Genomic DNA, 25,892 nt, shown 5'->3' with positions numbered 1-25,892 from the left:
AGACCTAGACGTCTTCCTCGTATCATCATCCCACATCACCAGACACTCCCTCCCTATCAAGCCACTCACACCACACCAATCCCATCTCACCCATCACCCACCGTCACACAACAACGTCCCGTCCATCCCGCACCAACTGCGCTGTCAAGCCAAGCCGCCTAAGCAACACACAACCTTCCCCCCAAGAGACTCCTTACTTCAGCCAAGCACCTCGGCAATTCTCCTAGTCATCTGCTTGTTTCACGACCCGCTGATCCAGTGCGAGTAAGACCGAACACAGGAGACCAACAGCATATAGTACACTGGGGTAAACCCCGGGGAGTGCGTGGAGGCTATGGGGTAAGAACGATTGCTGGAAATTGGGTATGGGACACAAGACAGGTACTCTGTCTAACATTCTTTCCCTGTAGGATGTAGTACCAGATACGTGCCTCATACATCGCACAACAATACAGAAATTTTGCGAAACGTTCATGTTAGAACACCTGCTCACTATCGAGAACAACTGTGGTGATTCTCGTCTCGCCCCAAGACTTGCCCCTATGCAAAGATATCGCTTTCGGTGTAGTGAATTCTATTTACCAGGCCTACAGCTGCACTTAAAACTCCATCTTATTCATCCTCACCAGGTATACTCAACCTCCTCAACTCCTGAATCTGATTCCCCAACTGCCGCTTCTCAACCTGCAACTCCCTCCTCCAATTATCCCTGACAAAATCCAGCGTCCGTGCAAACACCAATTCCCTCTCACTACGCTCATGCTGAGGTACAAAAGTATCCGGAAACTGCGTCCAACCATGTCTGCACCCAGGTGCGTGCCAGACCTCCATGCCTCCGTTCTGGCTACTGGGCACATTGTCCGATCCCGCTTGTCCACCCTGGCGTCCATCCCAGTCGCCTGAGCGCCCGTCGCCGAAGCGTACAGGCCCGTTCCAGTCGTTGTTGTTCATCTTGTCGACCCAGACGTCGCTTTGCACGGCTAGGGTGTCTTTTTCGGGTAGGACGAGGAGGATGGCGGCGTTCTTCTGGATGTGCATTGGGTCGTTCAGGCCGGGGCTGGCTCGCGGGTGCGGTCGCAGTTTGCGCGGGAGGTAGGTCGGGCCCATGATTGAGAATAGGCCAGGTGCTTTCGGCTTCTGTTTGTGGTGGTCGTCTGGCCGCAGCGCATTGGGCAAGGGCTTCATGGGGCGCTCGTGTGGGAGTAGGCGTGCGTCGAGCGAAGGGTAGAATAGGAGGAGCGGCAGCATGCGGGGCTGTGCTTGAGGGGGAGGGAGGAGAGAGGGCCACGACTCGAAGGGATCGTCTAGGATCGTGGCTCTGCGGTTTTCGGGCATGATAGGCGACATGGTGTCTGCATGCGCAGGGTCATTCGTGCGTGAGCGAGGACCGAATGTAGTTGACATGCCGAGTTCAGGGCAGGGCGGTACTGATATAGCCATGTTCAAGGCAATGTTTCCTCCTGCCGAGAAGCCTGAAATCGCAAGACGTGTAGGGTCGAGGGTGATGGTCTTGACGTGTTCAAGATGTGGTGCAAGAGGTTCTTTCTTCTTCTTTTCCAGTGCGCCATCCCGTACTATGGAGTAGTATCGCTGAATTTCCTCTCTAAGGACCTTGCCGGCTTTCGAAACTCCACTGGTGTCTAGGATCGCGGACAGCACGTCTTCCGCGTCGTGAATAGCGGCGGGGAATTGGTGGAAGGGTCCGATGCGATAGGATACGCTGATGACTACGGCGCCGAGCTCACGCGACATCATCGACGCATAAGGGGCTTGCTCCAAGGGCGATCCCATTATGAAGCCTCCGCCTGGTTTCGTTAGCCATAGCATTCTCGGAGACATGCGAGTTCCATACCATGAAAATCCAGCACCACAGGCACACGCCATTCCCCAGTCTCTTTCCTCTCCTGGTCGCCATTGCCATCGAGATCGACCGGTTTCGGCGGAACAAAGACGTAGCAGTAGATGAGGTTGTCCTTCCGACTCGGCAGCGATATGAGGAAAGGATGCGGCCCCTTAGGCGACGTGACGTGCAGGATGGAGAGAGGAACGAATCGCGGTATTTGGACAAGCGCAGTGCTGGATGCAGTCAGTGTCGGCCTCGCGCATTATTCATTACGGGATCTCCTACCGCCATTGTATGTGGAAGGGGAGGCGGAAAAAATAGGCAATCGAATGGAAATAGCTGCTCATCGTGATTATGACATGAAGGTGGACAGGGCGACGGCGTTCATGACGCGGAGGACTCGTTGTATGCGGCTGCGTCACGCATTGAATGCTGAGTGAGCAATGTGCGTTGCGCGTTCAAAAGGACTAAGGGGGACGCGGACTGTGTGCCCAGCTGGAAGGCACGGAAGCCATGGTCGGGTGTGACGTCAGATGTTGTTCGCGCTGCGATGCGATACAGGGAGATCGTGCGTTGCCGAAATTGTTGATGGTGTTTCAAGCCGGCCCCGGCTAGGCCAAAGCTTGATTGCGCGAAGCATCGCAGGGGTCATCCACCACACCTGGGCACTTCCTATTAGCACTGCCTTATGTCAGTTCATGCCCAATGTAGATACCTTATGAGTCTGGTTTTGACAACTCCGGGGCATACGCCTGTGCGAAAGGACCCGTTGAGTGAACGCGCTTGTTGCTACACCTAGCAATGTCAAAAGTACCGAACGTCACATCACAAAAGCATTGGCAAGCACATGAGTTACAGATTTACTCTGAGATTTGATATACGTAGACTAGCTGACCATAATCATCATGCCACATATCAGCGGTACTGCACCCTGCAACTCATATGCAAGGCCCTAGACCACCGCGAAAGAGAAGTCGTTTTCGCGTCATGTCGTGAAGCGTGAATCGTTAACCGGGGTACTCAGCCTGAAGCCGTGGAGGCGCAGGCGACGAAAGCAAGCCGCATGGAGCAGGCTAGCTAAGCACTTTTGGAAGAAGGTGAAGGGCTTTGGAAAACCAAAGCAGCTTACCAGGCAGCGGCCTTGTCGTCGGCGTCGGCATCAGCAGAGAAGCCTCCTCCACCTCCACCGAAACCGCCGTCATCGCCACCGAAGCCAGTGTCAGCGGCAGCCTCTCCACCGAAGCCAGTAGCATCAGCGTCGAAACCGCCTGCATCGCCTCCACCGAAACCACCACCAAGGCCATCATCAGACTCATCGTCAGTGCCGTCGTGCCACTCGATGGTGTTGGGATCCTCGGGCATGTGCTCTTGGAGAAACTCTGGAATTTCCTGCTTGCTCTCGCATAGAATCTTGCAGAGATCTGGGCCAATGTCTTCGTTCCGGTCGTTGAAGAAAGACGTGGCCTTGCCCTCGTTGCCGATACGCGCGGTACGACCAATGCGATGAATGTACTCAGTAATGCCGTCATGCATGGTTGAAGGAAGGTCGTAGTTGATGACATGCTTGACATTTGCGACATCAAGGCCACGCGCAGTGACACCGGTAGCGACGAGAATTGGGCAGCGGCCGGTACGGAAGGACCGAAGAGCGTCTTCACGCTCGCGCTGAGTACGATCTGAATGGATTGAGGTGACAGGCATGCCCTTGTTATAGAGAAAGTCATCGACCATGTCGCACTTCACCTTGGAGTTGGTGAAGACAAGGGTGCTGTAGTGACAAAGTTAGCATCTTGCGCTCGTTTTGGATGTCAGAGGGGCTGCACGTACCGCTGAGGGCCTTCGCTGAAGATCAAGTCAAACAGTGCCTGGCTCTTGGCGCTCTCCTCTGCGAAGATGACCTGCTGGGTGATGTTTTGATGGGTGCTGCCAACCCTACCAACCTCTGTATATTGTGAGTGGGCTATTCGTTAAGCAGGGGAGATGAAAACATACTGATACGAACGCAATCCTCATCCATGTATTCACGTGTCAGACGACGAGCTGACTTGGGGAATGTGGCGGAGAACATGAGATACGTGTGGTCGGCGTCGTCGTTCTGGTCTAAGCGGTGGTCAGTAGGTAATACAAAAGATGATCTAGCGAGTAATTCTTGGAAATCCTTGCTGGGGAGAATGTGTCGACATACCTGAACCAGCGAACAACTTCTCCATGGCCTCTTCCCAACCAGAGGAAAGGAGCTCGTCAGCCTCGTCAATTACGGTGAACCTGTTCGTGTTAGTCAGTTATTAAGTACCTTACAGGATTGCTTGACTTACTTCAGGCGGTTGAAGGACAGCAGGTTGATGTTAGACATAAAGTCCATGAGCCGACCCGGAGTCGCGATGAGAATGTCACAGCCCATCTCGAGCTGTTCCCGCTGATTCCTGCTGGGCGCGCCACCGTAGATGACGCAAGGACGCAACATAGTGCGGTAGCACACTAAACGGAGGTTATGAAGTCAGTATGTGTCTCACATGAATGTTGTACTGGGGTACCTACGACGACGTGCCTCGTCAAAGATCTATCACAAAACCAGGTCAGTATACGTTCAGCATGTACTTCACATGATGGAAACTTACCTGACAAGCAAGCTCACGCGTAGGACAGACGACCAAGACGAGCGGCTCCGCACGGACTTTGTCGGTGAGAGGGTTGTAGCGGACCGGGTTGGGGCGCGGCGCAGCGAGTTGACGGGCCTTGCCCATGAGCTTGGACAGAATCGGGAGGAGGAACGCAGCAGTCTTGCCGGAACCTGAGTAGTGTTAGTAGGAAGTAGAGTGAGTACGGACGAGGCAACTCACCAGTCTGTGCAACGGCGACCACATCGTGTCCAGTCAAGATAGCAGGGATGCAGTAGGACTGAATCGGGGTCGGGGCATTGTACTGGCACAACTTGACGTTGTCAAGCATGATCGGGTGGAGACCGGCATCTTCGAACTGACAAAGTTTAGCAAAGAAGCACGCGAAGACCTGCAGGCCCAAGTTTCGGTGACTTACGTTGCGGACGGGGCTGATCTTGGTGGGACCCGAGAGAGTCACGTCGAAGGAGAGCGCCTTGATTGCACCACCGGCGCGCTGGAGATACTGGTCGGTGAAGAGCATCTTCTCGAGCTCAGGGTTGGGCTCTCCAACATCGCCGAACTCGTCGTCCCACTGGTAAATAGCAGCGTCCGAGAGCCAGACAGCAGTGTCGCGAGTATCGTCCTCGGCAGGAGTGCCACCAACGACTGTCTCATACTGGAAGGGAACTGGGTTGTTCCATCCGGCTTCCTGGGCGCGCGCAAGATCTTGAGCCTGCTGCTCCTTGCGGGCAGCGCCGGCGTCGGTCGCAGTTGCCTCGGGAGCTCCTGCGTCAGACATGACGATGAGGGGAGAAGGTAGTAAGTGTAGAAAGTGTAGCTGTTGCTTGAACGAGGTTGCTAAATGCAGCGTGGATGAGAGTTGGGGATGTGGGGTAAGGGAGTTGGAGGTCGCGGGGAGAAAAGTTTGTGTTGTTTATATGGACGTAAAGGGTAGGAGCTGTGCGCAGTAGCGTCCCTTAGCGCGCTTTCCAAAGGAGATACTGGTGCCTGGGTGACCACGACGATAAGCGAGAGGCCAGAAGCTTCCACATTTGAGGTGAGTGAGGATAGGTGAAGGAGATAGTGATGGGACTGCCGGTATCTGTCCTGCGGTATCAAGATGATATCGACGCACTGTACGATGACGCAGCAGTTTCTGGCAGCTCTGACGAGTGGACTGTCATCCCGGATCAAGCATGAACGACTCGACTCAAACTGAAGAAGCAGCTGGCCAGATGAAACCCGAGCTCTTATATCTAGCACGCAGGCACAGCGGTGAAGTGACGCTCGAGGCGATGGCCCCACGGTGAGAACAATGGTGAGAGTTATGGAGATGGCGAGGCCCGCATGAGGGATCCTATCAGACTGAAAGTGATGTGTCGGTGGGCATTTAGATCGATTCATAACCATACACGTCTGTCATGCTCGCTGCCATTTTCTCACACAACAGCAACATGGAAGAATTGTTGCTGAGAGCAGCGAATAGCTATTAGCTTCCTTTTCTCTTACTTTGAACGAAGGTGTACTTTTCTGCCTCTAAAATATGTGACAGGCAGGGCGCTTTGCGAAGATGAGGACTGAGAAGTGACTTGACAATGAATTGGGAGATGTCGATAAGAATGGAAAGGTCGCAATGGGAGATCTTCTTACATGTACACACGTACTGAACCTACCTAGGTACTATCGCATGGTTCAAATTTGCAACAAGGCCAGTGTTGTCAAGACTTCGCTTCATCTTACAAGTCGTTGGGTGAGACCAACTTACATTTCCAACCCCTTGTGAGGTAGATGCAATACACTTAGCCCAAACGGGCCTGTCTGCACATAGCACGACTCTGTACTGTATGTTACCCGTGACGTGTAAGATAGTACGGAATCGCGGCCGCAAGAAGTCGCGAATATGTAAAGATTTACAGAAGACGTCTGCAGCAGTCGTCGTCAAGACGTGACCCAAGGAGGACACTATGCCGGAACCGAGCTGGCGTACCGTGCCTGATTCATGCATGGCGGGCCGACTGATTCACACGCGCGATGACGCGCTATGCATGCCGACTCCAACTTCGCTCACAGCCGTTACGTTCGTCTTCTTGACTACGACTTCCGAGATCGAGACTACGGAATGGTCGTTGTCAGCTATACGTTCTGCGGCGCATTGGGGAAGGCACTACTGACAGACTTCTTCGCAGCCTCCGCAGCTTCCTCAGCCCCTCGATCGCTCTACCCACGATCGCCGCCCTACGACCATGTACACGATAGCAATACGCGTCGGACGCGTGCCCTACGATAGAACCCACAGTATTCCCTCACTACACCGCTGTTCTTTGCGCGATCTCGACACTGCCGACCGCAGCTTCGACAGCAGCCACAGCGCTGACTTAGACGCGCAAACCCACCTGCATCGGCAGTGCCTTGTCGACGGCCATAGACACCTAGAGGCTTTAGCAGGACGATGGGACTTAACTGATAGACAGAGCTGTGCCGCAAAGATGTAGCGCCGAAAATGCACACGAGTCTCAGGAGTACTCCAACGTACCGACGACACCACGTAGCTGCATAGACTCCAGCGACCAGAGCGACGAAGTATCAGATTACTGTACTGCGAGATACAAAAATCTCTTCGCCATAATGGCACACGCCGCCTCACGAGCGACCGAAACTTCTTGGTGAAGAGCCCACACCATAGGAGTACCTCACGCGTAGGTCTCTAGCCCGACATGCGAAGCTATACGCCTGAAGAGGTGGGGAATAACACGGACACACAGCCATGGTGATGCGCGCTCTCTCTCTCTACACGAGAGAGCATCTCTCACATCTGTCATGTTGGAAGCCGGCCACTGCAATGTGAGCCGCGAAGTCCAAGTCGTCGTCAACAGTCCTTTGAGATGACGAAGGATACAGGACGTTCCGGAAGTCCCATTCTCTGCTCCAGAACCCCCCCGTATGCTTCGTTCAACTAGAAGTTTGTCAGCTTTGTTTGTTATGTGTATTCCAAGAGGATGTTGTCTCCATCAATGGAAAAGCATTGACTTCCTTCAAGTCGATGTGGATTGGGCTTACTTGTTGCGCCTCCATTTTGCAGGCGGTTTGCCCCAGCCTCCCAAGAGGTTGCTGTAGCGGCGTGGATCTATGCTCGGATCCCACAGCGACTCTCCAGGACGGAGCGGCATGTACTGCTCGTCACCCCTGGGGCCGTCGGGAACCGGCTTCTTCTCCACCTCTGCAAGAAGATGCGGCGGGTATCGCTCGTTGACCTTGGGGACGGTAGGGGCTGCCTTCTTCACCACCACCTTCTCCGCCTCTTTCGCCGCTGCCCTCTTTCGCTCCGCCTTCTCTTGTTCCGCCTTCTGTCGTTCCTCCCTCTTTGCGAGGGTGACGCTGGTAGGCTCGAAGCCGCCTAGGTCGAAGCGCTTGGTCTTGCCGTCGACGAGACGGTTGCCACCGAGAAACATAGAGCCGTAGTGCGCGGAAGATCTCGAGTTGTCCATCTAATATTACGTCAGCGTTAGTCAACAGTGGCGGGGATTGAAGCTTACCGCGGCGGAGACGTGCAATGCAGATATATCTCTTATTATAAGTCAGTATGCTATTGAGTCTTTCAATGTTCTTGAGCTTCTCCCCAAAGCAGGTAGCATTGTAGTCATAGGTAGACTGCTACCCCGCCGTCATGCGTGTGTATGCTCGCGATGGCGCGACCGTGGTCTGATCGAATACCTCGAGGCGACTGCGAGACAGTCGAAGAGCATTGAGAAACTTACGGGTACTTATGTGTCGGTAGCTGGGGTTCTTATTATAAAGGTGGCGTTGAGGGTGGTGCGGTGATTGTGTTAGGAGCACGAAGCAACAGGCAGATTTGCCTGGGAATGCTCGGACGATCTGTTTGCACCTCCGCACTCACCCCATCACCTTGTACTTTGCCACCTCTTGGGAGCAGTGCATGCGACGCCGCTAGCCGCTGGCGCCTCCGAGATCCCTCTTGCTCATTGAGCCAGTTCATCTCTTCGAAAGCAGTCCTCGGATACCGATCGATGTCCCCAGCTTGCGACACGCCTCAGACGGAACCGCTTTTCAACGAGGTCGCGAAGGAAGATAGCAGCAGGCCGAGTCATGCTCACCTGTTGTCTCTCGAGACAGTCGATCATCCAACGAGCATGGACTTGAACAAACAATTGAGATGTCAAGGCGGAGATACAGCAAACAGCCAGCCCGCTTATTAGCTGTCCGAGTCATAGTATGGCAATTGGAGAAGGTAAATGTCCTCGAGCTCGACAGACTGTCCTTAGTGAAGCCCGTAAGAAGTATCGCTGTAAAGCACGCCCCTCGATCTTCTGATATGCTGGGCCAAGTCACAGTGCCCGCATGTATATATAGTCACATAGTCCCCTGTGTTGTCACTTGCTCAAGTCTACATCCACTGTTCCTTGGATACATTCTTCCAACATTCCTAGGGGCTATGCCTTCTGCTTCTCCTTCTGACATGTATCCCGTCGACACAGTAAGCTTCTACTTGTGTAGCGTGCAATCGGCTGGCGAGCAATGTCAAGCTCAAAGGCGAGCTCATTATCTAACGCTTGTGGATTGCTGCATAAGATCTACAGCATAGTTCCACAAAAAGACGTTGGGCATCACACACGTACGAATGCCTAGAGAGCTAAACATGTAGCCGAGTCAGCCGCTAAACGCGAGGCTGTCACGCATGTAGTTTAGGTGAGCTTCTACAAAGTCGTCACCCTATGAATTTCGGGCCGACATGGTATTCTAACAGTACATCATACCAATGCATTCCACCGTCCATCGTGATAATTCTACGTTTAGTTTTTTCTGATGTTGTGCTTGAAGCCACCCGGAATTGGTGGCTTGATAAAGTTAGCGAGACATACGTCATCACTCCCTGACTTCCCTGGCGTTGTCCACGCGACAACCCGCACATCTTGGTTATCTCACATGCACGCCCCTCGTGCACATACCTGCAGGAGATCTCCAGATCTCCAGATTCCATTTTCTTCTTTGTACAACATGCACCCAGACTCGTTGTTGTCTACTGCAGTCTTCACCACACTACCAATTGACTGGCAATGAACGACCCCGGCCTCGACGAGCCAGCAGGCGCGGCAGCGCAAGATGTTAATGACACAGTCCACGACGAAGACGAACAAGCCGAGCAGGAAGAGCGGGAATATCTCGATCCAAGTTATGTCGCCCAGTGCCTCGACATCGCTTTACGTACGCTGACAAACTCAGTCAATGGTGGTTTGCCTCCACAGCGAGTCCCCTCATAGCAGGAACATTCGGCCCCATCGCCAACGGCTTCTCCATCTGCGCTCTCGTTGAAAAATGGAGAGTGTACATTCCGCCTGGAAGCGACGAGGGACACGGCTCGAAGATTACGGATCCGAAATGGCTTATCGCGGTCAACTCCGTCTCGCTCGTCTTTGCTCTGAGTGCAAATATCAGTTTGCTGCTCAACATGTCAAGAAGACTGACGTTTGAGATTGCGCAACCTATCACTATCATCGGCTTCTATCTTGCTGGATTCCTTTTGATGGCGCTCGTGGGGGTCGCTTCGTCATCTGTGTTCCGGATTCAGCCTATGGAAGAACATGCTCTCAGCCAAGCGTATTACTACGCTATCATCGCTGCGGGTATCTACTTCATTATCGCTTCGCTTATGGCCTTTACGGCTTTCGGGGCGTGGAAGGGCCATTACGCTAGAGACTTCCGGCTGACGGCCAGTCAGAGGACGTTGATGCTGCAGACCATCGCTTTCATGGTCTACCTGCTTATCGGCGCTCTGATATTCTCCTACGTGGAAGGCTGGATGTTCCTGGATGCCGTGTTCTGGGCCAACTTTACCCTTCTTACAATAGGTTTCGGCGGGGAGTTTGTGCCTAAAACGCATACTGGCCGCTCACTCCTCATTCCATATGCAATTGGTGGCCTAGTCACAGTTGGTTTGGTCATTGGTTCTATTCGATCTCTTATTCTAGAGCATGGAAAGCAGAAGATGGCTGCTCGCTTCATGGAGGTCAAGAGACAAAAGGTCCTCAAGTCTATCGATGGCGACACACAAACAATCCGCATCTCACTATGGGAGAAGGTTGAGTTCTCCTCGAAAGGATTGACAGAAGCCCAAAGGCGAGAGCAGGAATTCCACATCATGCGCCGCGTGCAAACACTATCCGAGCGCAAGAGGCGATACACCGCATTAGCCCTATCAACCACAGCAGCAATGCTACTATGGTTCCTGGGCGCTCTAGTGTTCATGTACTCCGAAAAGCCGCAAGGATTCAGCTACTTCGTCGCCCTCTACTACGCCTACGTCTCGCTCTTAACGATCGGGTACGGAGACTACGTTGTCGAAAGCAATGCCGGAAAAGCCTTCATGGTCTTCTGGAGCCTCCTCGCCGTACCCACACTAACTATCCTCATCTCCAACATGGGCGACACAGTCATCAAAGCCTTCAAGGACTTCACCATCTGGCTCGGTTCGCTCACCGTCCTACCAGACGAGGAAGGGCTCAGCGCCGCACTCAAAGTCGGATGGACGCGCATCAGATCCGGCAAGATTGGCGAAGAAGAAAAGACAGGCTCCACCAATCCTACCGAACACCGCATTGAGGACCGCTTAGCAGCATACATTGAAGAAGAAGAGCTAGGCAAAGCGGAAGAGGCCGGCGAACATGGCGACTATCTCGAACGCGACATCCGCTTCTACCACTTCGTCCTCGCAAAAGAAGTCCGCAAGCTAATGAAAGACGTCGAAAGCTCATCGTCAAAACAATACGAGTACCACGAATGGCAGTACTACCTGCGTCTAATCGGCCAGGACGAAAACGATCCTTCGCACCACCGCCAGCCCAAAGCCAACACTCCGCATAAGCACGATGATGGCGAAGCTCCTGATATCGGCTCTGCGGACGATGGGAAGAAGCGTGCTTGGAGCTGGCTTGGCATCCGTAGTCCGCTCATGGGCAACCAGTCCGAACCCCAATGGCTACTACAGCGTTTAGCGATGAAGTTGGAATCAGAGATGCGCAAGATGAGTTCGTCTGACGAGAAGGTGAGGAAGGCGAAACCACCCATCTCCATGGCAGAGTTGAGAAAGCGCAAGGGGAGTGGGAAGGCGTCTGAGGAAACGCAGACAAGGACGTTGCAGGAGGATGTCGAGGCTACGGCGGTTGGCCAGCGTGCTGTCAAGAGTGGTTGATGCTGTGAAGGGGGATGTCTAGGGATGATTATGTGAAGTGCATGGTACGGCGTTTGCAAGTAGTTGTTGCTGAGGGGTATACATATATTTCCTACTTCCTCTTCCGTACATACAATTTCAGCAGCTTGAATATTACTCTACCACCCTAATATATTAGTATTATTGCAATCCTCACCATGTCCTCCACACCACCCACCCCCCAACCCACTCTCTATCTCTTACCCCCTCCCGCCCTCCTCCCCTCCCCCCACACCCCCAGCGTCGAACCCGCCTCCCTCGCCATCAGCGCCCTCCTCGGTTCCCTCGCCCTCGTCTTCATAGCAACCTTCCTCATCAGGACCCCTCACAAAGGAAATTTCCTAGACGGCACAAGCGGAACGCCGGGAGAGGAGCAAGCGGGAAAGCAGCTCACTATCAGTGGTCCTCTGGATGCTGTGCTGAGAAGAAATGGGGATGGGAATGATGGGATACCGAGGTTGTGGTCCGGGTTCTCGAGTTCGAATGAGGAGGTTGGGCGGGTTGGGGCAGGAAGGGAGGAAGGGGAGAGGAGGAGGGCGGTTGAACTTGATAATATGCCAGCGAGGATGCCGGATTCGAGTCATAATGGTATGACAGGGTATCCGCCTTATCCGGTGGAACTCGACGTTCTCCCGCGCTCACCACAAGGCATTCATCATCGTTATCCGGATACGTACGCTGGTCGTCCGGTGCCACCACCACCACCACCACCGCCGCCGCCCAAGATTCCAATACCCCAACACAACCCCAACCCTTACACCACCAACTACAACACCCACCCCACCGACATCAACAACAATGCGTCAAGCTCGCGTCCCCCTCCCCTACGCCCCGCCCCCCGCAACCCACGCTACTCCTTCGGCGACGACGACACGACAGTCGTAGGCGACAAAGCGGACGTCGAGACTCTAAGGAGTGATTTGAGTTTCCCGGATACGGATTCGGATAGTGCGAGTTATGAGGAGGAAGTGGATGGGAGGAAGATGGGGTTGGTGGGTAGGCATTGGGAGTGAGTATGTAGGGTGGATTGGGTGAGGGGAGGGGGAGGAGGAGGAAGGAGTGGGGATGGAGATGGGGATGGGGATGGTAGTAATGATTGGAGTCGGAGACGGAACAGGAACGTGAAAGACAATTTTCCTTATCTTGGAATACCGATTAACTTCCTCCTGCAAAATGGATTCGATCATATCATCACTTCAACCTCCCAAAATCAGCCCTAACCTCCACATCCCCCTCCTCATCAACAACCTTCCCTCTATCCCACTCCCGCCCCTCCCCCTTCTTCCTCCACACCACGTCCTCCTCCCCCTGCACATCCCCTCTCTCCCACTTCCTCACCTGATCATCCGTAAACCCGGCTTGTTTCAGTCGATCGGCACCTTGTTGCTGCCAGCGCGCTCGGTCACGCAGTGCTTCTAGTGCGTCGCCCCAGTCGTCTTCTACGTCGGATGCCGGGCGCACGTCTGTGGTGGGATCGTAGGTGGAGGAGAAGCGCGATTCGATGCCGCCGTTCTGCGGTTTGTACGCGTTGCGGCCTTTGGAGCGGACGGGCGGTGAGCGCGGGGGAGGGAGGGGTCCGACGATGGCTTCGAGGGGGTCGGATGAGGAGGATGCTGGGGAGGGGGAGCGTTTGGTGGGGTGGCGGCTGGGTTTGGGCGGTTTGGAGGTGGCGGATTTGCGTTTTGGGCTGAGGGAGCGAGTCCGGTCGCGGTGTCGGCTGTGTTTTCTGTGCTTTGAGGAATGAGGTGATCGTGATCGTGACCGTGAAGGTATTCGGCTGTGCGATGTGCGCCGTGCGTGCTCGCGGTCCTTGTGGTCTCTTCCCCGGGGCTTGTAGCGTTCTTGCTCTTTGCCGTATTTGTCTTTACGCGATCTGTCTCGGGGCGACTTTGATCTTCTCCGTTTGCGTTTGGAGTGGTCTTCGTCTTCACTATCGTGTCTCCTCTTGTGTCTGTGTCCATCTCTGCTTCTGTCTCGATGCCGGCGAGATATCGGGTTTGAAAGCGCTGCGGCTAATTCTCTGCGCTTCCTCGTATGCCTATCCTCATCCTTGCTGCGATCTTGTCGTCTGCTTGACTCTGCTTCGCATCGGTCGACGTCGCTTCCTGATGGCGCCAATCGTCCCTGGTTGCCGGCGCTTTCGACATCGCGTCGGCTTGGCGCCCATGCGTCCCCTTGCTCTGCCGCCTGTCTTTTTTCCCGATCCATCATTCTGAGTCGGGCGCGAGACTCGGCGGCCTCTTTGGCAAGGAGCGCAGAGTTGTGGCTGTCAGTCTGTCGGATGAGGTGTTGCAGGAAGCCCTTGTTCGGTCTAGGTGCGCGAGACTTCATCCTATAGTATATTAGCACGAGCATTCTCATAATGGAGTGCTCATGTACTTTCAACGCTCATGCGACTGCACAGCGTGTACGGAGGCTCATGACGCACCTCGGGTTGAAGGCATCGATGCCAACGAGCTCGTATGTCTTGGTCGCCTTCTTTGCATCTTCTTTCAGCAGCTCTGCGATGTACGCGTCGTCGTTCAGGTCCCTGGCCATGGTGGGCGACTGTTGTTGGGGTGGAGAGGAAGGGTCGCAGAAGTCTGACCTTGAGATCCCGGGCGGCCATGTGAAATCATTCCACGCGGTGAGCCGTGCTAGCTGCATGCGGTAGTCGCCGCGGGGAACTCAGCCCTACGCGGGCATTCGCGATCCCAAACAAACATTCAATCCTCCATTTCATTTGCAACAGATACAATGGGACCCAAGCGGAAATCGGCAGCGCCAACACCAGCAGCAGTGTTGGAGCAGTTGCAGCAGTCAAAGTCACTCAAGCTCTTGGCTATTGCAGAAACACTGTCGCCAAAGGATCTCCCACAGGCCGCGAAGAAGCGCAACTCGGCGGCGTCGGAGGACAGCGAGCAGAATGGCGACACTCACCCGGCTGCCCTCGAGGCTGACTTACTACATTACAAAGTACGCGTCTTCGAAACGTCATGAGAGAGATACAGGCCTAACATTGTTGCAGGAACTCTTCAGCAAGCTACGCTTCAGCTACGTCGAGCAGGTCACCAAGGAGAAGTTCCTGCGCAGCATAACGGAAAACCCACCCCGCCTGGTCGACGCTCACGAGAACGACGAGAAGGAAAAGGAGATACTGGGTCTGAAGGCAGAGCTCAAGGAGCGCAAGCTGGAGGTAGCTGAGATCTTGAAGCAGCTGGAGGACAAGGGGAAAGAGCTCGCACTGCGTTATGAGGGTCTCCAACTACGCACGCAACAGCTTGAGTCACTTCCGGCTGAGATTGCAGGCCTGGAAGCGACCATTGAGCAACTGAAGCACGAGCAAACACCAGTCTCGACGAACCCTGAGCTGTCTCTCCCACTTCCAGAAACTCAACGGGTACTCAGCGAACGGGAGGCGGAGCTCGCAGCCCTGAATGCGCAGATCGCAAGTCTGCAGGCTACCATCCCGAACCGAACCAGAGACTTGGAGAAGCTGGAGCGTGAGCTGAGGCCGCTGGAGACTCAGAAACAGGGAACCGTGGCGGCAGCTAGAGAGGCCCGGAGACGGAAGGAAGAGGGCGGTGGAATCGGAGATGAACTAGAAGAGAGAGGCAGATGGCTCCGAGCGTCTGAAAAGGCGCTAAGGGACATGTTGGATGTTGAGGGATGACGTCCTTGCGGTGAGCGTGTGTTGGGCTTGTTACGGCGTTTGGACTCGAGATACCACTGCATGAAACGACTTTTTCTCTGCGCGATCCAACTCGTGTTAATCCGTGTTCTCATTCGTGGCCATGCAACTGCGAACACGGTGCTTGAACAAGTCCCCTAAGGCCTAGCGACGGTCCGCCTCACTGCCAGCGCATGCGCGCCCAAGAGCAGCGCGCCGAGCTAATCAATCGGCCTCGGAAACCAGAAATTCGAGTCGTCTCAGAAACTGGGCGGCTGGGTGCAGGGGTGCGGCGGGCTGTGGTTGGCCGGCCCCAGCCACTCACCGCCCTTCAACCTATCGATTACGTTGCCAGGCCATTCCACCCATAAACATGCGGCTGGTGGAGCCCTCGACGAGCTAATTGAGCTGGCTACCGATTCCATCCTTTCGTGACATCTGCAGCTGCAGCACCGAAGAGAATACTTTCGCTCCCTGCAGTCACGGAAACCGCTTCTTCCCAACGACGTCCATTGCACGGCGCCAGGAGCTGACGTTCCCCCACCACCGCGAGCTGTCCAACCGGACACGCTCTACACGACTGCACGACTATACCACCCCGTCCCGGCCTACTTTCGCTATTCTTACGCCTGTCACGACGTTACGACTCTCTGTTTCCACGTATTGTTGCTTGCCTGCGTTGTTAGCGAGAATCCGGTTTTCAGTCGTTACCTCGTCCGTCAGCCTGGTGTGTTTAACGACTTACGCACCTACTTGACGACTGTTCTGAAGAAATTGGCCATTGAGCGCGAAACGGAACATTATTGCGATAATGTCGAATCAACTCTCAGACCCCGGGTCGAGCGTCTACGACTCGGCCACGATGCATGTGGGAGATGGCACATGGGACTCGCAGCGCAACACTTTTCTGCTGCCCAACTTGCAAGCCCCGAACTTTGAGACGATGCGATTGAATGGTAAGAATCTTTGTTGTTTAAAAAAAAGAATACAGAGACTGACTATTCAGGCATGGGCAATCGCTTCCGCAGCATGGCCAGCTACAAGGCTCTCATTATAGCCCACGGCGTATTAGCAGTCATTGCTTTCCTATTCGTAATACCCGCAGCTATCTTCATGGCTCGCTTCTACCATCGCAACCCACGAACCGCCCTGCGAGTCCACATCTGGTTGCAGGTAGCAGCAGTCCTACTCTCGACTGCTGCCATCGTCTGCAGCTTCCAAGCTGTTGGCCTCGAGAGATCTTTGACCAACCCTCACCACGGCATCGGCGTTGCGCTATACACTCTCGTTATGGTCCAATTTCTTGGTGGCGCTCTTATTCACAAGCTAGAAAAGGGCAAGGAGCGATTCAAGATCCCTCTCAAGCTTATGGTAAGTGAACAACATGCACAGCTACGGGAAAGACTAACATTTATAGGTTCATCAATGGCTAGGCCGCACTATTGCACTGCTTGGACTTGCTCAGATCCCACTTGGCCTGACACTATACGGGTCACCACTGGCCTTGTTCATCCTTTTCGCAGTGTGGACTTTCATCCTAGTCATCCTCTACTTCGTCCTCTCCTACAGGACCCAGCCCGAGATGGACTTTGATGACCGTAGCACCTACATCACCGACCGCTCATACAGTACCAGGATAAGTCGACGCACGAGCAGAGGCCCTGGCGCTGGAAAGTTCGCAGCAGCCGGTGCAGCCGGTGCAGGATTAGCCGCGCTGGGGTCAAGACGATCTCGAAGCCGCACCCGCAGCAGGCACGGTGGCACAGTTCTGAGTTCCCGACCCGACTCTCGGTCCCGCCGTGATTCCCGCTCTCGCGTCGCCGACTCTGAGTTCACTGAATCGTACTTGAGCGATGAAAAATACCGTGCCGATGGCAACAAAGGTTCCACATGGAAGGACAAGCTCCTAGGAGTTGGGGCTGCAGCTGGTGGTATTTTCGCCGTCAAGAAACTATTCAATCGCAAACCAAAACATCCTCCGACCGAGACAGGGAGCGACTTCAGTTACAGCCGCCCGTTGGGACCATCCGAAGTCACTCAGACCGATATCTCCAGGCTCGAAGAAGGAAGGGCACCCGAATCTCCAGCAAACCGTCGAAACGACTGGCGTCGAGACAACCCACAAGCATCGGCTTTGTCTGGAAGTGCTATGCGACCTGGTCACCGCACGAATGGAAGTGTTACATCCATTGACTCTTTCGATAGCCGGACAAGCCTCAGCGAAGAAACTGAGATGAGGCCTAGAGATCGACAGTATGGACTAAAGGAGGGTGTTGCTACCATGGGAGTCGTCGGTTTCCTGAAGCATTCTCTCAGCAAACGCAGCAAGAAGAAGGAAGACGACCGCGTGGAAGAGATGAGACAACAAGATCTGGAAGAGGAACGGGTCGCCCGCATGAACAGCCAACGCCGCAAGAAGTACACGGGTGATGGAGCACCTCCAAGGAGAGGCCATAGACCGCCGTCCACCATTCTGTCTGAGAGCGACATGACCGGTATCACGCCCTCAGTAGCGCAGCGCCCATCTCGACCCATGGATTCTACCGTCACGCCCAACCCCAGTCGTCCCCCTCGCGCCGGTGTCTACAGTGTCTTGTCAGATTCCGGTTCCGAAGCTTACGACTCACCTGGAGGCCGTCACCACAGCCGACGCCGCACGGGAGACGCTCCAATAATACCCGCTGGTGCAGCTGCGGCAGCTACAGTCACTTCTGCCGGCTCACCCACCAAACGGGAACGCCGCGGCAGCAGAGACGACGTAGCCTCCCCTCCCGTATCCGTCAAAGTCAAGATGCACAACGACGGCCGCCACGTAACCCTCCGCCGCCTCAACGAAGAAGAAGCCGCCGCCGAACGCGAAGCCCGCCGCCGCGAACGCCAGCGCAAAAACCGCGCCGGCAGCGTAAGTTCCATGAGCGGCGTCGGCGGCGACCGCTGGCGCAGAACCGAAGCCATGGAAGCTGCTCAAGCCGCGGAAATGGCTCAACAGTCTGGTGCTGCTGCTCCTCCTCCTCCTATGCCCATGCCCAGTTCGAGCACCTTGCGCATGCCTGAAGCCAATATTCCTCCGCCTCCACCTGGTCCACCTCCGATGTTCGGTAATGGCCAGCAACAGCATCTCGCGCCTGAGCAAGCCGGCTTCCCTCCTCCGCCTCCTATTCCTGCGGCCGCGGATACGGTGCTGAGTAGTCCGGTTTATGGGACTGAGACGGATCTTAGTAATTATGATTCTAACAGGAGGAGACGGAGGGCGGAAAGGGCGCAGGCTAAGCAGGCGAGGTTGGGGGGGAGTCGCGTTGAGTTTTCGTGATGGTGGTTGACTCCGCGGTATTTGAAGGTGGTTGAGGTGGTGAGGTAGAAAAGGGAAAAAAGGTTGGAGACGATGCATGGTTGCTGATATAGCGTGTTTGGTTGGCATTTCTCTGGCGTTTGTGGGTTGTTTTAGCCCTGTTTTTGTGCGATTGATGTCTTGCTTTGTGAGCTTGGCCTGCTTTGGGCGGGTTTGGAAGCGTTATGGCATGGCATGTTTACGTTGCGAGAATGGTATGGAATGGATGATGAATGGAAGTAAATAGATTGAGCATAGCTGTGTGATTTTTTGTATAAATGGATCCGTACGCGCTTCGGCGTGGTAGAAGCTTTGCATGTTTCGGCGGTTCAGTGATTTAGGTTGAGTGATGTTTGTTGGAAGTGGGGTTTGATATGATAGTTGGTGTGATGTGGTGTGGTGTGATGAGAGAGTGGGGATGTTGAGTGATATATGTATGATGGTGTAGTATGCTCCATGGTATTCGCTTTGTATGATGTAATACGGTATTTTATTGCGTAATGGAGGAGGTGGTGGAGGAAGTGGTGGAGAGGCGGGGAGTGTGGAATGTTGTGTAAGTTAGTAATTTCAGCGAACAAGAAACTTCGCCTTTGACGCAGACTGGGGCCTGATCTTGTCTGGGCTTTCGTCACCGAAGCTGTATTTTAGCAAGCGAAAAGACTTTGACACTATAATTCGGTGTATGGGTTGTGTTGTTATTGTTATGTTCATTGGGTCTTTCTTTTCTCCTTTGTAGCATATATACAGAAGAGTATGTGGATAGACGGCGTTGGCAATTTTTCTTCTTCTCTAGTTACAAGCAATGAAGAGGTGTGATGGGACGAGAGGGCAACACGCAACTTATGTTCGAGCGTTGGCATGGAATGGCTCAACTGGAAATTAGTCGTGGAAAAGCACAACGAACTATGTGGGTTGAGATGTGTGCTGCCTTCAGCTACCAGGCTCGACCATACCTATTGACTGATTCTCAGCTAGGCACCTAGAAGGAAGCGCGAGGACTTTATATGGGTTTCGATGAAGACTGGAAGAGTGAGCGTTAGTGCGCGGTGTTCTTCTTCCATCATTCTTCTAGGCAGCAGCAGCAGCACATGATCGTTATGTATTTGGTTGTTGAGATGGAACTGTACTGAGAACGATGGTTGCGATATATTGAATCCAGTCATACCCCCTTACCCTGTAAGTATGGAACGCCGGTGCGAGCTTTACACTACGGAATCAAGCTTTGCAAAGACGACATATTTGATGATTGATGTTCTTGACTAAGAATGGGTAATACCTAGGTATTGCTGTGTGGATTGATGTGGCTTATGAGGGGCTGTTGCAAGCCCTCGAGTGTAATTCTGGAAAGTCTGTACTTCTTATGTGATGGGTGAGCGTAGGATATGGACGAGCATCACGAGACTATGTTGTGTTATTTACCTAGATAGTATCGTAGTGTCTGCATCTCAGCACCGGTACATTCATCACAGCAATTGATCAGATAAGATGCGAAGTTAGAGCTAGTCTGGTGAAGCCCAGTTGACTATGTACCTATGTAGACCGGTGAGAATTGGGAGTTGGAAGGATGAGTAGTGTTTGGAAATCGACGATCTCAATCTCTATCATGTATTTGACTTTCCAACGAAAGCTTGTACGGGTAGACGGATCTAGGCGAGATGTCAGAAAGATTAGGTTGGTACTTCGCTTACTTGTTTCAGATTTCGGGAGTGAATGCCGTGATTGTGGTGAAAGATACCAAGGTGCTTTGGGTGTTGGTGAGAAGTTGGAGAAGACGGTACTCTTCCGCTCGGCCACCGCGGAGTCCGAGTGATGCGTCCACCGCGCGAATAGAAATGCAAGGCAACATTTCTGCGCAGGATACTTACCCCAATCCAGTCACTGGTGGTGAGACGGCTGTTGTTCCCTTGACGAATAGACTTGTGATGTGGTGGCGTGATTGCTGCATAGGTACCTTGGTAGTCTCAAAGCTCTATCGGTAACTGTGAGTATGCTCTCCCAGGCGTCTTGCGATCGCACTCGTCTCGTGATAACTCGATTGTAGCGGTTGTAAGCGGTACATTGGGTGGTTGGGTGTGTAACCTTGGAATGGCGCTGATTTGCCGACAGAGTCTGAACTGGTACGTCTCCGTTCGTATCCACGGTACTGCGATGTGCTGTTCTAGTCATATCACTTGTCAACAAGTCTCTTCATCCATCAAGAGGGCGTCTCGGAGATGCCATGGTGCTTTTCTCGATACATAGCACTAAGGGAAGACTCGGTATTAGCAAAGCAAGTTGGTAGATGGACTCCATACTGTGCGTACCTGACTGAAGACACAGTCGTCGTACAGTCGGTAACATCTGACGTTCAAACAAGATATGCAAAGGTCATGATGATCATTCCATGTACAAACAACCCGTCTGACGATGTACGCTGAGTCTTACCTGTGATGTGCAGCCTGAGCTCAGGGCACTGACTCTTCCCGCGTTGTACCTCGTACGAACCTCACAATGATGTGCCGGAGGTATTGCCGTATCTAGTTTCTGATCTGCCTTTTCACGATCCATGACTCAACCACCATAGACGGATGGCCTTACATTGTTTCGACAAATCGGACGGGCAGTTGTGCCTTCTGTATCGGGGGATAGAGTTCTATCCACACCATGCATGAAGCTGCATGATGTCATCGCAGGAAACCGCTTCTTTTTGACCCAACATCCATCTCTATGGAGCCATATCGCATGTTCGAGACACCAAAACGCCATGTTCATGCTAACGAGTGACGTTGGCTTCAGTCCTCCGCGGAGCTCATGCCAAGCATCACGAATCTTACCAATGGCGCAGCCGCTAGCGGAGCATAGACATGGGAAGGTACATACATAGCATTGCCAACGCCCCGGATCTACAACAAGCCTCAACACCATCGCTTATTCACCCATTACCAAGACTGACTGCATCTCACGAACTTTTGAGTTTCTTCCAGTGGGCAATCTTGCTGCCTCCCGAGCCATGACGTGTGGCGTACCTGTGATACGACTGGTGGCAAACCTACTTCTGGAGGCGGGTCCAGCGTGTCTCATTCGCGGTCTCGACGCCGTTGAACCAATTTTGATCGCTGCCGGCAGCATCTCGGAACCTTGACTGTCTCGATCCGACGGTGGAGACCGCAAAAGGCCCTTTAGGAAAGAGGATATAAGCCATGAGGGAGTCGCTACTGTCCCCAGTACAGAAACTCTGAGTTTGCTATCTCGTGCGGAGAAGCACAATGGTCGACGACGCCTCGTGGCGAATGCGGCATCCCATGCAGCCCTCACTCGCTACGCTTACCAGGGGTATTTTCCGCGAACCTTACCAACGCATCGCAGCTGCGCCTCGCTGAAACTACCCATCGAATACGGATTCGGATTATGGCTACAGTCTACCTTACCTCCCGACCAGATGCATGACCTCTGTCGTACCTGTTGGGTGGCATGACGACGACTGCGGCGGCAAACACCGGCCCATACCGCCAATTAGGTGTACATGAAATCTCTCGAGTATGGAGCAACTGTCGGCGCCATTGCTCCGTTTCATGACCATCCCGTGGGACATGGCCAGTCAGTACCAGTTTTGATGTTCGGGAAGCGGTCAGTCCGGAGTTGAGGCCTTGTCGCCAGTTGGAGCAGTGTTCAGAGGCCTGACATCCCGTCATGGAGCCATTCAGCCTCACGGACGGAACCCCTCGTCCTTGCCCATGCCAGATTTTGCGTGCACAGTTCCCTTTATCATACCAGAGCCGCATCAGCACTTGGAAAATATATCGCAAAAACCCCGGGACATCCATTACGGAATACCTGCCCATAACAGCCCAACGGGGGAATCTCGGCTAGTTACAGTCACCCTAGTAAGGCACTAACGAAGCTCCCGTCGCTTTGCAAGAACCGCCCGTGCCAACGCTGCAGGATGCCCAGCGGTCAGGCTAGGATGTTTCTCCAAGCAAGGTCCAGCCCACCAGACCGCCTAAGCCCCATGGCTTGCGACCGTGTGGTAGGCGTTTGACCGGCGTCCGACGCGCTGCCCTGCAGACTCTTTCCCCAGCCGTGGAACCAGGGACGCAGGCCGCTTCTCCATGCTGGATCATTGGACTCGCAAACCATCACCCCCATGTCAACTCGCGCAGTGATGCTAACTAGTTGAGTCTAATATGCACTTTGGACGCTTGGGCTTTTCAATCGTCCAGGTTACCTAGGTGCGAATGAGCATTCATTCAAGCACAATGACACAAGGAACCTTCGATGATATCTCCCCGAGTGTAGGCGCAACATGTCTGTTGTACTAATAGGAACCAGCGGATCCGCTCGGCGACTGCATTCCTCATCAAGTAGATGACGAGACGTTCCCACACTAGCTTGTCCTCCAACATGGCTTCCACTCCTACCACCACTGCTCCGGTCAAGCGGGCTTGCGATAGGTACGTCGCCGTCGGTACACATTTCACATGCCACACCACTAACATCATCAACTTCTAGCTGTCACCGAAGAAAAGTAAAGTGCATTGGCGAAGGCACGGCCCCTTGCAAAAACTGCGTCTCTGCTGGCCTTGCATGCACATACAATGCCATCCCACAGAAGAAAGGACCTAAAGGCAGTCGTGCCAAAGTCCTGTCCGAACTTCGCGAAACACAACGCAATGCCCAACTTGCTGCCGGATTCCCAACTGACCTTGGCTTCGATGGCCGGTCACTATCCTCGACATTCGCTCGCACGCCGGGCCTCATGCCCCCCGCTCTCGTTGAGAGTTGCATAGAATACTTCTTCGCCCATGTCTACCCCTCAGAACCCGTCCTGCACCGCCAAAGAGCGCAAGAAGCCGCCGTTGGTATGGACCGCTCCACCGAGGCGTATTGCATGGTAGTCGCACTATGCGCATACGTCATGATCCAGGCCAACCACAAACCACCCGTCAACGTCCTACCACGACCAGAGATGGCCCACATGTCAAACGTCGGCATCGGCCATGTCCTGCTGGAAGAGTCCGTCCGTGTGCGACAAGGCTACGACCACCGCGAGAACCCCTCCCAGATGAGCGTGCTCACATCATGGTTCTACTCTGGTTGCTACTTTGGACTTGCGCGCGAGAACACAGCATGGGCATACCTCCGGGAAGCCACCACACAAGCGCAACTGCTAGGCATGCACGACGAGGAGACTTACAAACACGACCCTCTGGATATATCGCGCAAGCGCGTCCTATACTGGCTCCTCTTTATCGCTGAGAGGTACGACTTCACACCTACGCGCCTTGCTAGACCCTTTGCTAATTGCCCGCAGGACTTATGCCCTACACAAACACCGCCCAATCACATTATACCCCACCATCCACCCTCCTTCGCTGGACGAGGTCCCCTCCGATCGACCCATTGCCGTTGGCCTGGAACTTATGATCAACATGTTCAAGATTATCGACGACACATACATCAACCTCTGGAACCGAGTGCACAACACACATGCAAGCGCTGCATGGATTACGCAAATTCAAACCCAGCTCTCCGAGGCGGTACCAGCATACTTCGAGTGCACAGAGGTCCAGGAAGTCCAGATTCGCATAACTCAACAATGGCTGCGATCGCAGACATGGCAGCTTAGTGTTTGCCAGGGTCTTGTGAGCAGCGTCTCCAACGACATCCCCCTCACATTCAAATACCCAATCGAAATCGCAAGGGACCTCCTCACAATCTCGCATCAATTCTCGCAACAAGCCATGGAGATGCACGGCGTCGGACTGGTGAGTATTTTCCCGTTAATTTTCCGCATCATCATCCCCCAATTTTTGGAGATTGTCACCGCTAGAGCCCCTCCATCTCCAGCTGCAACAATCCCTGTTGTATTCGATCGCGCTAGTGCCGCACTAGGCAACGTCTATCTCTGACGTCCATGCCCTGACTAGCCAAACTGGCAGCACTGTCCCTTCCACCTATACCCCTGCCACGTTTTACCCTATCTGTCACGCCAAACGTTAGCTAACAGCTCTGCAGATCGAGAAGCTATTCGACATTGCGTGTTGTCTAGCAGATGTCGTTGCATGCACCTCGTTTTCGCCTGACGCATTCGCTTTGGGCCCTCGCGACTATGTATCGCGATTCCTCACCCTGATATCGACTCTCCGTGGAGGACAGACTCGATACCTCCCTCTACTGCTCACCAAGCTCTCTGAAGTGCTCCCGAACCTTCCGCTTCCCCGGTCTCTGAACCTCCCCCAGACGGTTCCCGCTTCGACGCTCGGCTTAAATTCTACTGGCTCGGGGACACTTCCCTCCAATGTCGCCGACGACTACTCGGCAAACCCGAACGCAACGTCGCCCTCGTATCCTAACAACGATCTGATTCGTCGACTGGCCGCGCAGACTGGAGCCCAACTCCCTTTCAATACGACCCAGCATTCCATGGTCAATGTACCTACTACGCACGTAGGCGACATGTCCCTGTACGACTCCTCCCACAGTGCAGCGCATTCCCACTCTTCTAGCTCAGCTCCTAGGAGCACTTCCACGACACCGGGCCCCTACGAGACTCCAATGGCACAACGGGGGTCGCAACTCGTAGGTCATCCGACCATGCAATTACCCACTTCGCACGGCCACATGCAGAGTCATCACATGGGCGTTAATGCCACAGCATACGACCCACGGTTTTCTATTCAGAGTTACCCTGTCGACCCTATGATGTACAAGCAATAGTTTTTTTCTTTGAAGAGTAGGAATATCAACAACGGCGCGGTGGAGTTTCCGTCCCGACAATGGGCCAATTTTAGATTCGGTAGCATGGTATAGCTTTTGACCATTCAAGTAACGTTCAGCTTTTACAACGGCAACCGCCCTACAATCTTCGAGTGATCAAAGCTTCGAAAAGGAGCACGTGGAACACGGACGACGTTGAACCGCCATGTCACAAGATCCAAAAGCGTCATGTTGCCAGGGCTCAGCACACGAATACCGCGATTCCCGGTCATTAGCGATCTAACGAGCTACGAATGTCAATCCTCCGGTAGTTCTTCCGACGGGAAGGAGCTCATGGTGTCAGAAGCACACGTGCGGGAGGATGAGCTTGCATGCAGGACTAAGACCACCGTGGATATTTTAAGCGATTTGACATGTGTACCATGGGTTAATCGAAGCACCGGCTTGCCTCTTCAAGATGAAGTGTCAAGGGCTATCCATGTGCTGGATTACCGCAGCCATGGCCCGGACGCCCTTCTCGATCGCGAGGATTACGAAAGCGTAGCCAAGAGACG

The 25,892-nt window shown here is 53.8% G+C and overlaps 7 protein-coding genes across 7 annotated transcripts; 4 read left to right on the top strand and 3 right to left on the bottom strand.

Moving 5' to 3' along the window:
* Nucleotides 1-612: 612 nt before the first annotated feature.
* On the bottom strand, nucleotides 613-5,242 carry J4E78_009020 (uncharacterized protein; the record flags this gene model as incomplete). Its single annotated transcript, XM_049369618.1, has 11 exons — nucleotides 613-1,805; nucleotides 1,853-2,076; nucleotides 2,973-3,611; nucleotides 3,671-3,785; nucleotides 3,836-3,943; nucleotides 4,029-4,108; nucleotides 4,159-4,321; nucleotides 4,382-4,403; nucleotides 4,462-4,634; nucleotides 4,684-4,819; nucleotides 4,880-5,242. 11 exons carry the CDS (start codon nucleotides 5,240-5,242, stop codon nucleotides 613-615), a joined length of 3,216 nt encoding a protein of 1,071 aa, XP_049218579.1.
* A 2,254-nt stretch (nucleotides 5,243-7,496) lies between these two features.
* Nucleotides 7,497-7,928, bottom strand: J4E78_009019 (uncharacterized protein; the record flags this gene model as incomplete). Its single annotated transcript, XM_049369617.1, has 1 exon — nucleotides 7,497-7,928. The coding sequence occupies one exon, from the start codon at nucleotides 7,926-7,928 to the stop codon at nucleotides 7,497-7,499; it is 432 nt and encodes a 143-aa protein (XP_049218578.1).
* Nucleotides 7,929-9,515: 1,587 nt separating this feature from the next.
* On the top strand, nucleotides 9,516-11,647 carry J4E78_009018 (uncharacterized protein; the record flags this gene model as incomplete). Its single annotated transcript, XM_049369616.1, has 2 exons — nucleotides 9,516-9,663; nucleotides 9,705-11,647. The coding sequence occupies 2 exons, from the start codon at nucleotides 9,516-9,518 to the stop codon at nucleotides 11,645-11,647; spliced, it is 2,091 nt and encodes a 696-aa protein (XP_049218577.1).
* A 1,209-nt stretch (nucleotides 11,648-12,856) lies between these two features.
* Nucleotides 12,857-14,203, bottom strand: J4E78_009017 (uncharacterized protein; the record flags this gene model as incomplete). The annotated part of the gene is made up of 2 exons (XM_049369615.1): nucleotides 12,857-13,997; nucleotides 14,094-14,203. The coding sequence occupies 2 exons, from the start codon at nucleotides 14,201-14,203 to the stop codon at nucleotides 12,857-12,859; spliced, it is 1,251 nt and encodes a 416-aa protein (XP_049218576.1).
* A 198-nt stretch (nucleotides 14,204-14,401) lies between these two features.
* On the top strand, nucleotides 14,402-15,317 carry J4E78_009016 (uncharacterized protein; the record flags this gene model as incomplete). The annotated part of the gene is made up of 2 exons (XM_049369614.1): nucleotides 14,402-14,620; nucleotides 14,673-15,317. 2 exons carry the CDS (start codon nucleotides 14,402-14,404, stop codon nucleotides 15,315-15,317), a joined length of 864 nt encoding a protein of 287 aa, XP_049218575.1.
* An 808-nt stretch (nucleotides 15,318-16,125) lies between these two features.
* J4E78_009015 (uncharacterized protein) lies at nucleotides 16,126-18,624 on the top strand (the record flags this gene model as incomplete). The annotated part of the gene is made up of 3 exons (XM_049369613.1): nucleotides 16,126-16,270; nucleotides 16,321-16,685; nucleotides 16,732-18,624. 3 exons carry the CDS (start codon nucleotides 16,126-16,128, stop codon nucleotides 18,622-18,624), a joined length of 2,403 nt encoding a protein of 800 aa, XP_049218574.1.
* A 4,398-nt stretch (nucleotides 18,625-23,022) lies between these two features.
* Nucleotides 23,023-25,338, top strand: J4E78_009014 (uncharacterized protein; the record flags this gene model as incomplete). Its single annotated transcript, XM_049369612.1, has 4 exons — nucleotides 23,023-23,072; nucleotides 23,131-23,880; nucleotides 23,933-24,386; nucleotides 24,637-25,338. The coding sequence occupies 4 exons, from the start codon at nucleotides 23,023-23,025 to the stop codon at nucleotides 25,336-25,338; spliced, it is 1,956 nt and encodes a 651-aa protein (XP_049218573.1).
* Between the last annotated feature and the right edge of the window lie 554 nt (nucleotides 25,339-25,892).

Source organism: Alternaria triticimaculans (genome assembly GCF_023758025.1).
Source record: "Alternaria triticimaculans strain BMP 0046 chromosome Unknown scaffold_18, whole genome shotgun sequence".
Classification (NCBI taxonomy): domain Eukaryota; kingdom Fungi; phylum Ascomycota; class Dothideomycetes; order Pleosporales; family Pleosporaceae; genus Alternaria; species Alternaria triticimaculans.
This window is presented reverse-complemented; position numbering and strand designations above follow the sequence as displayed.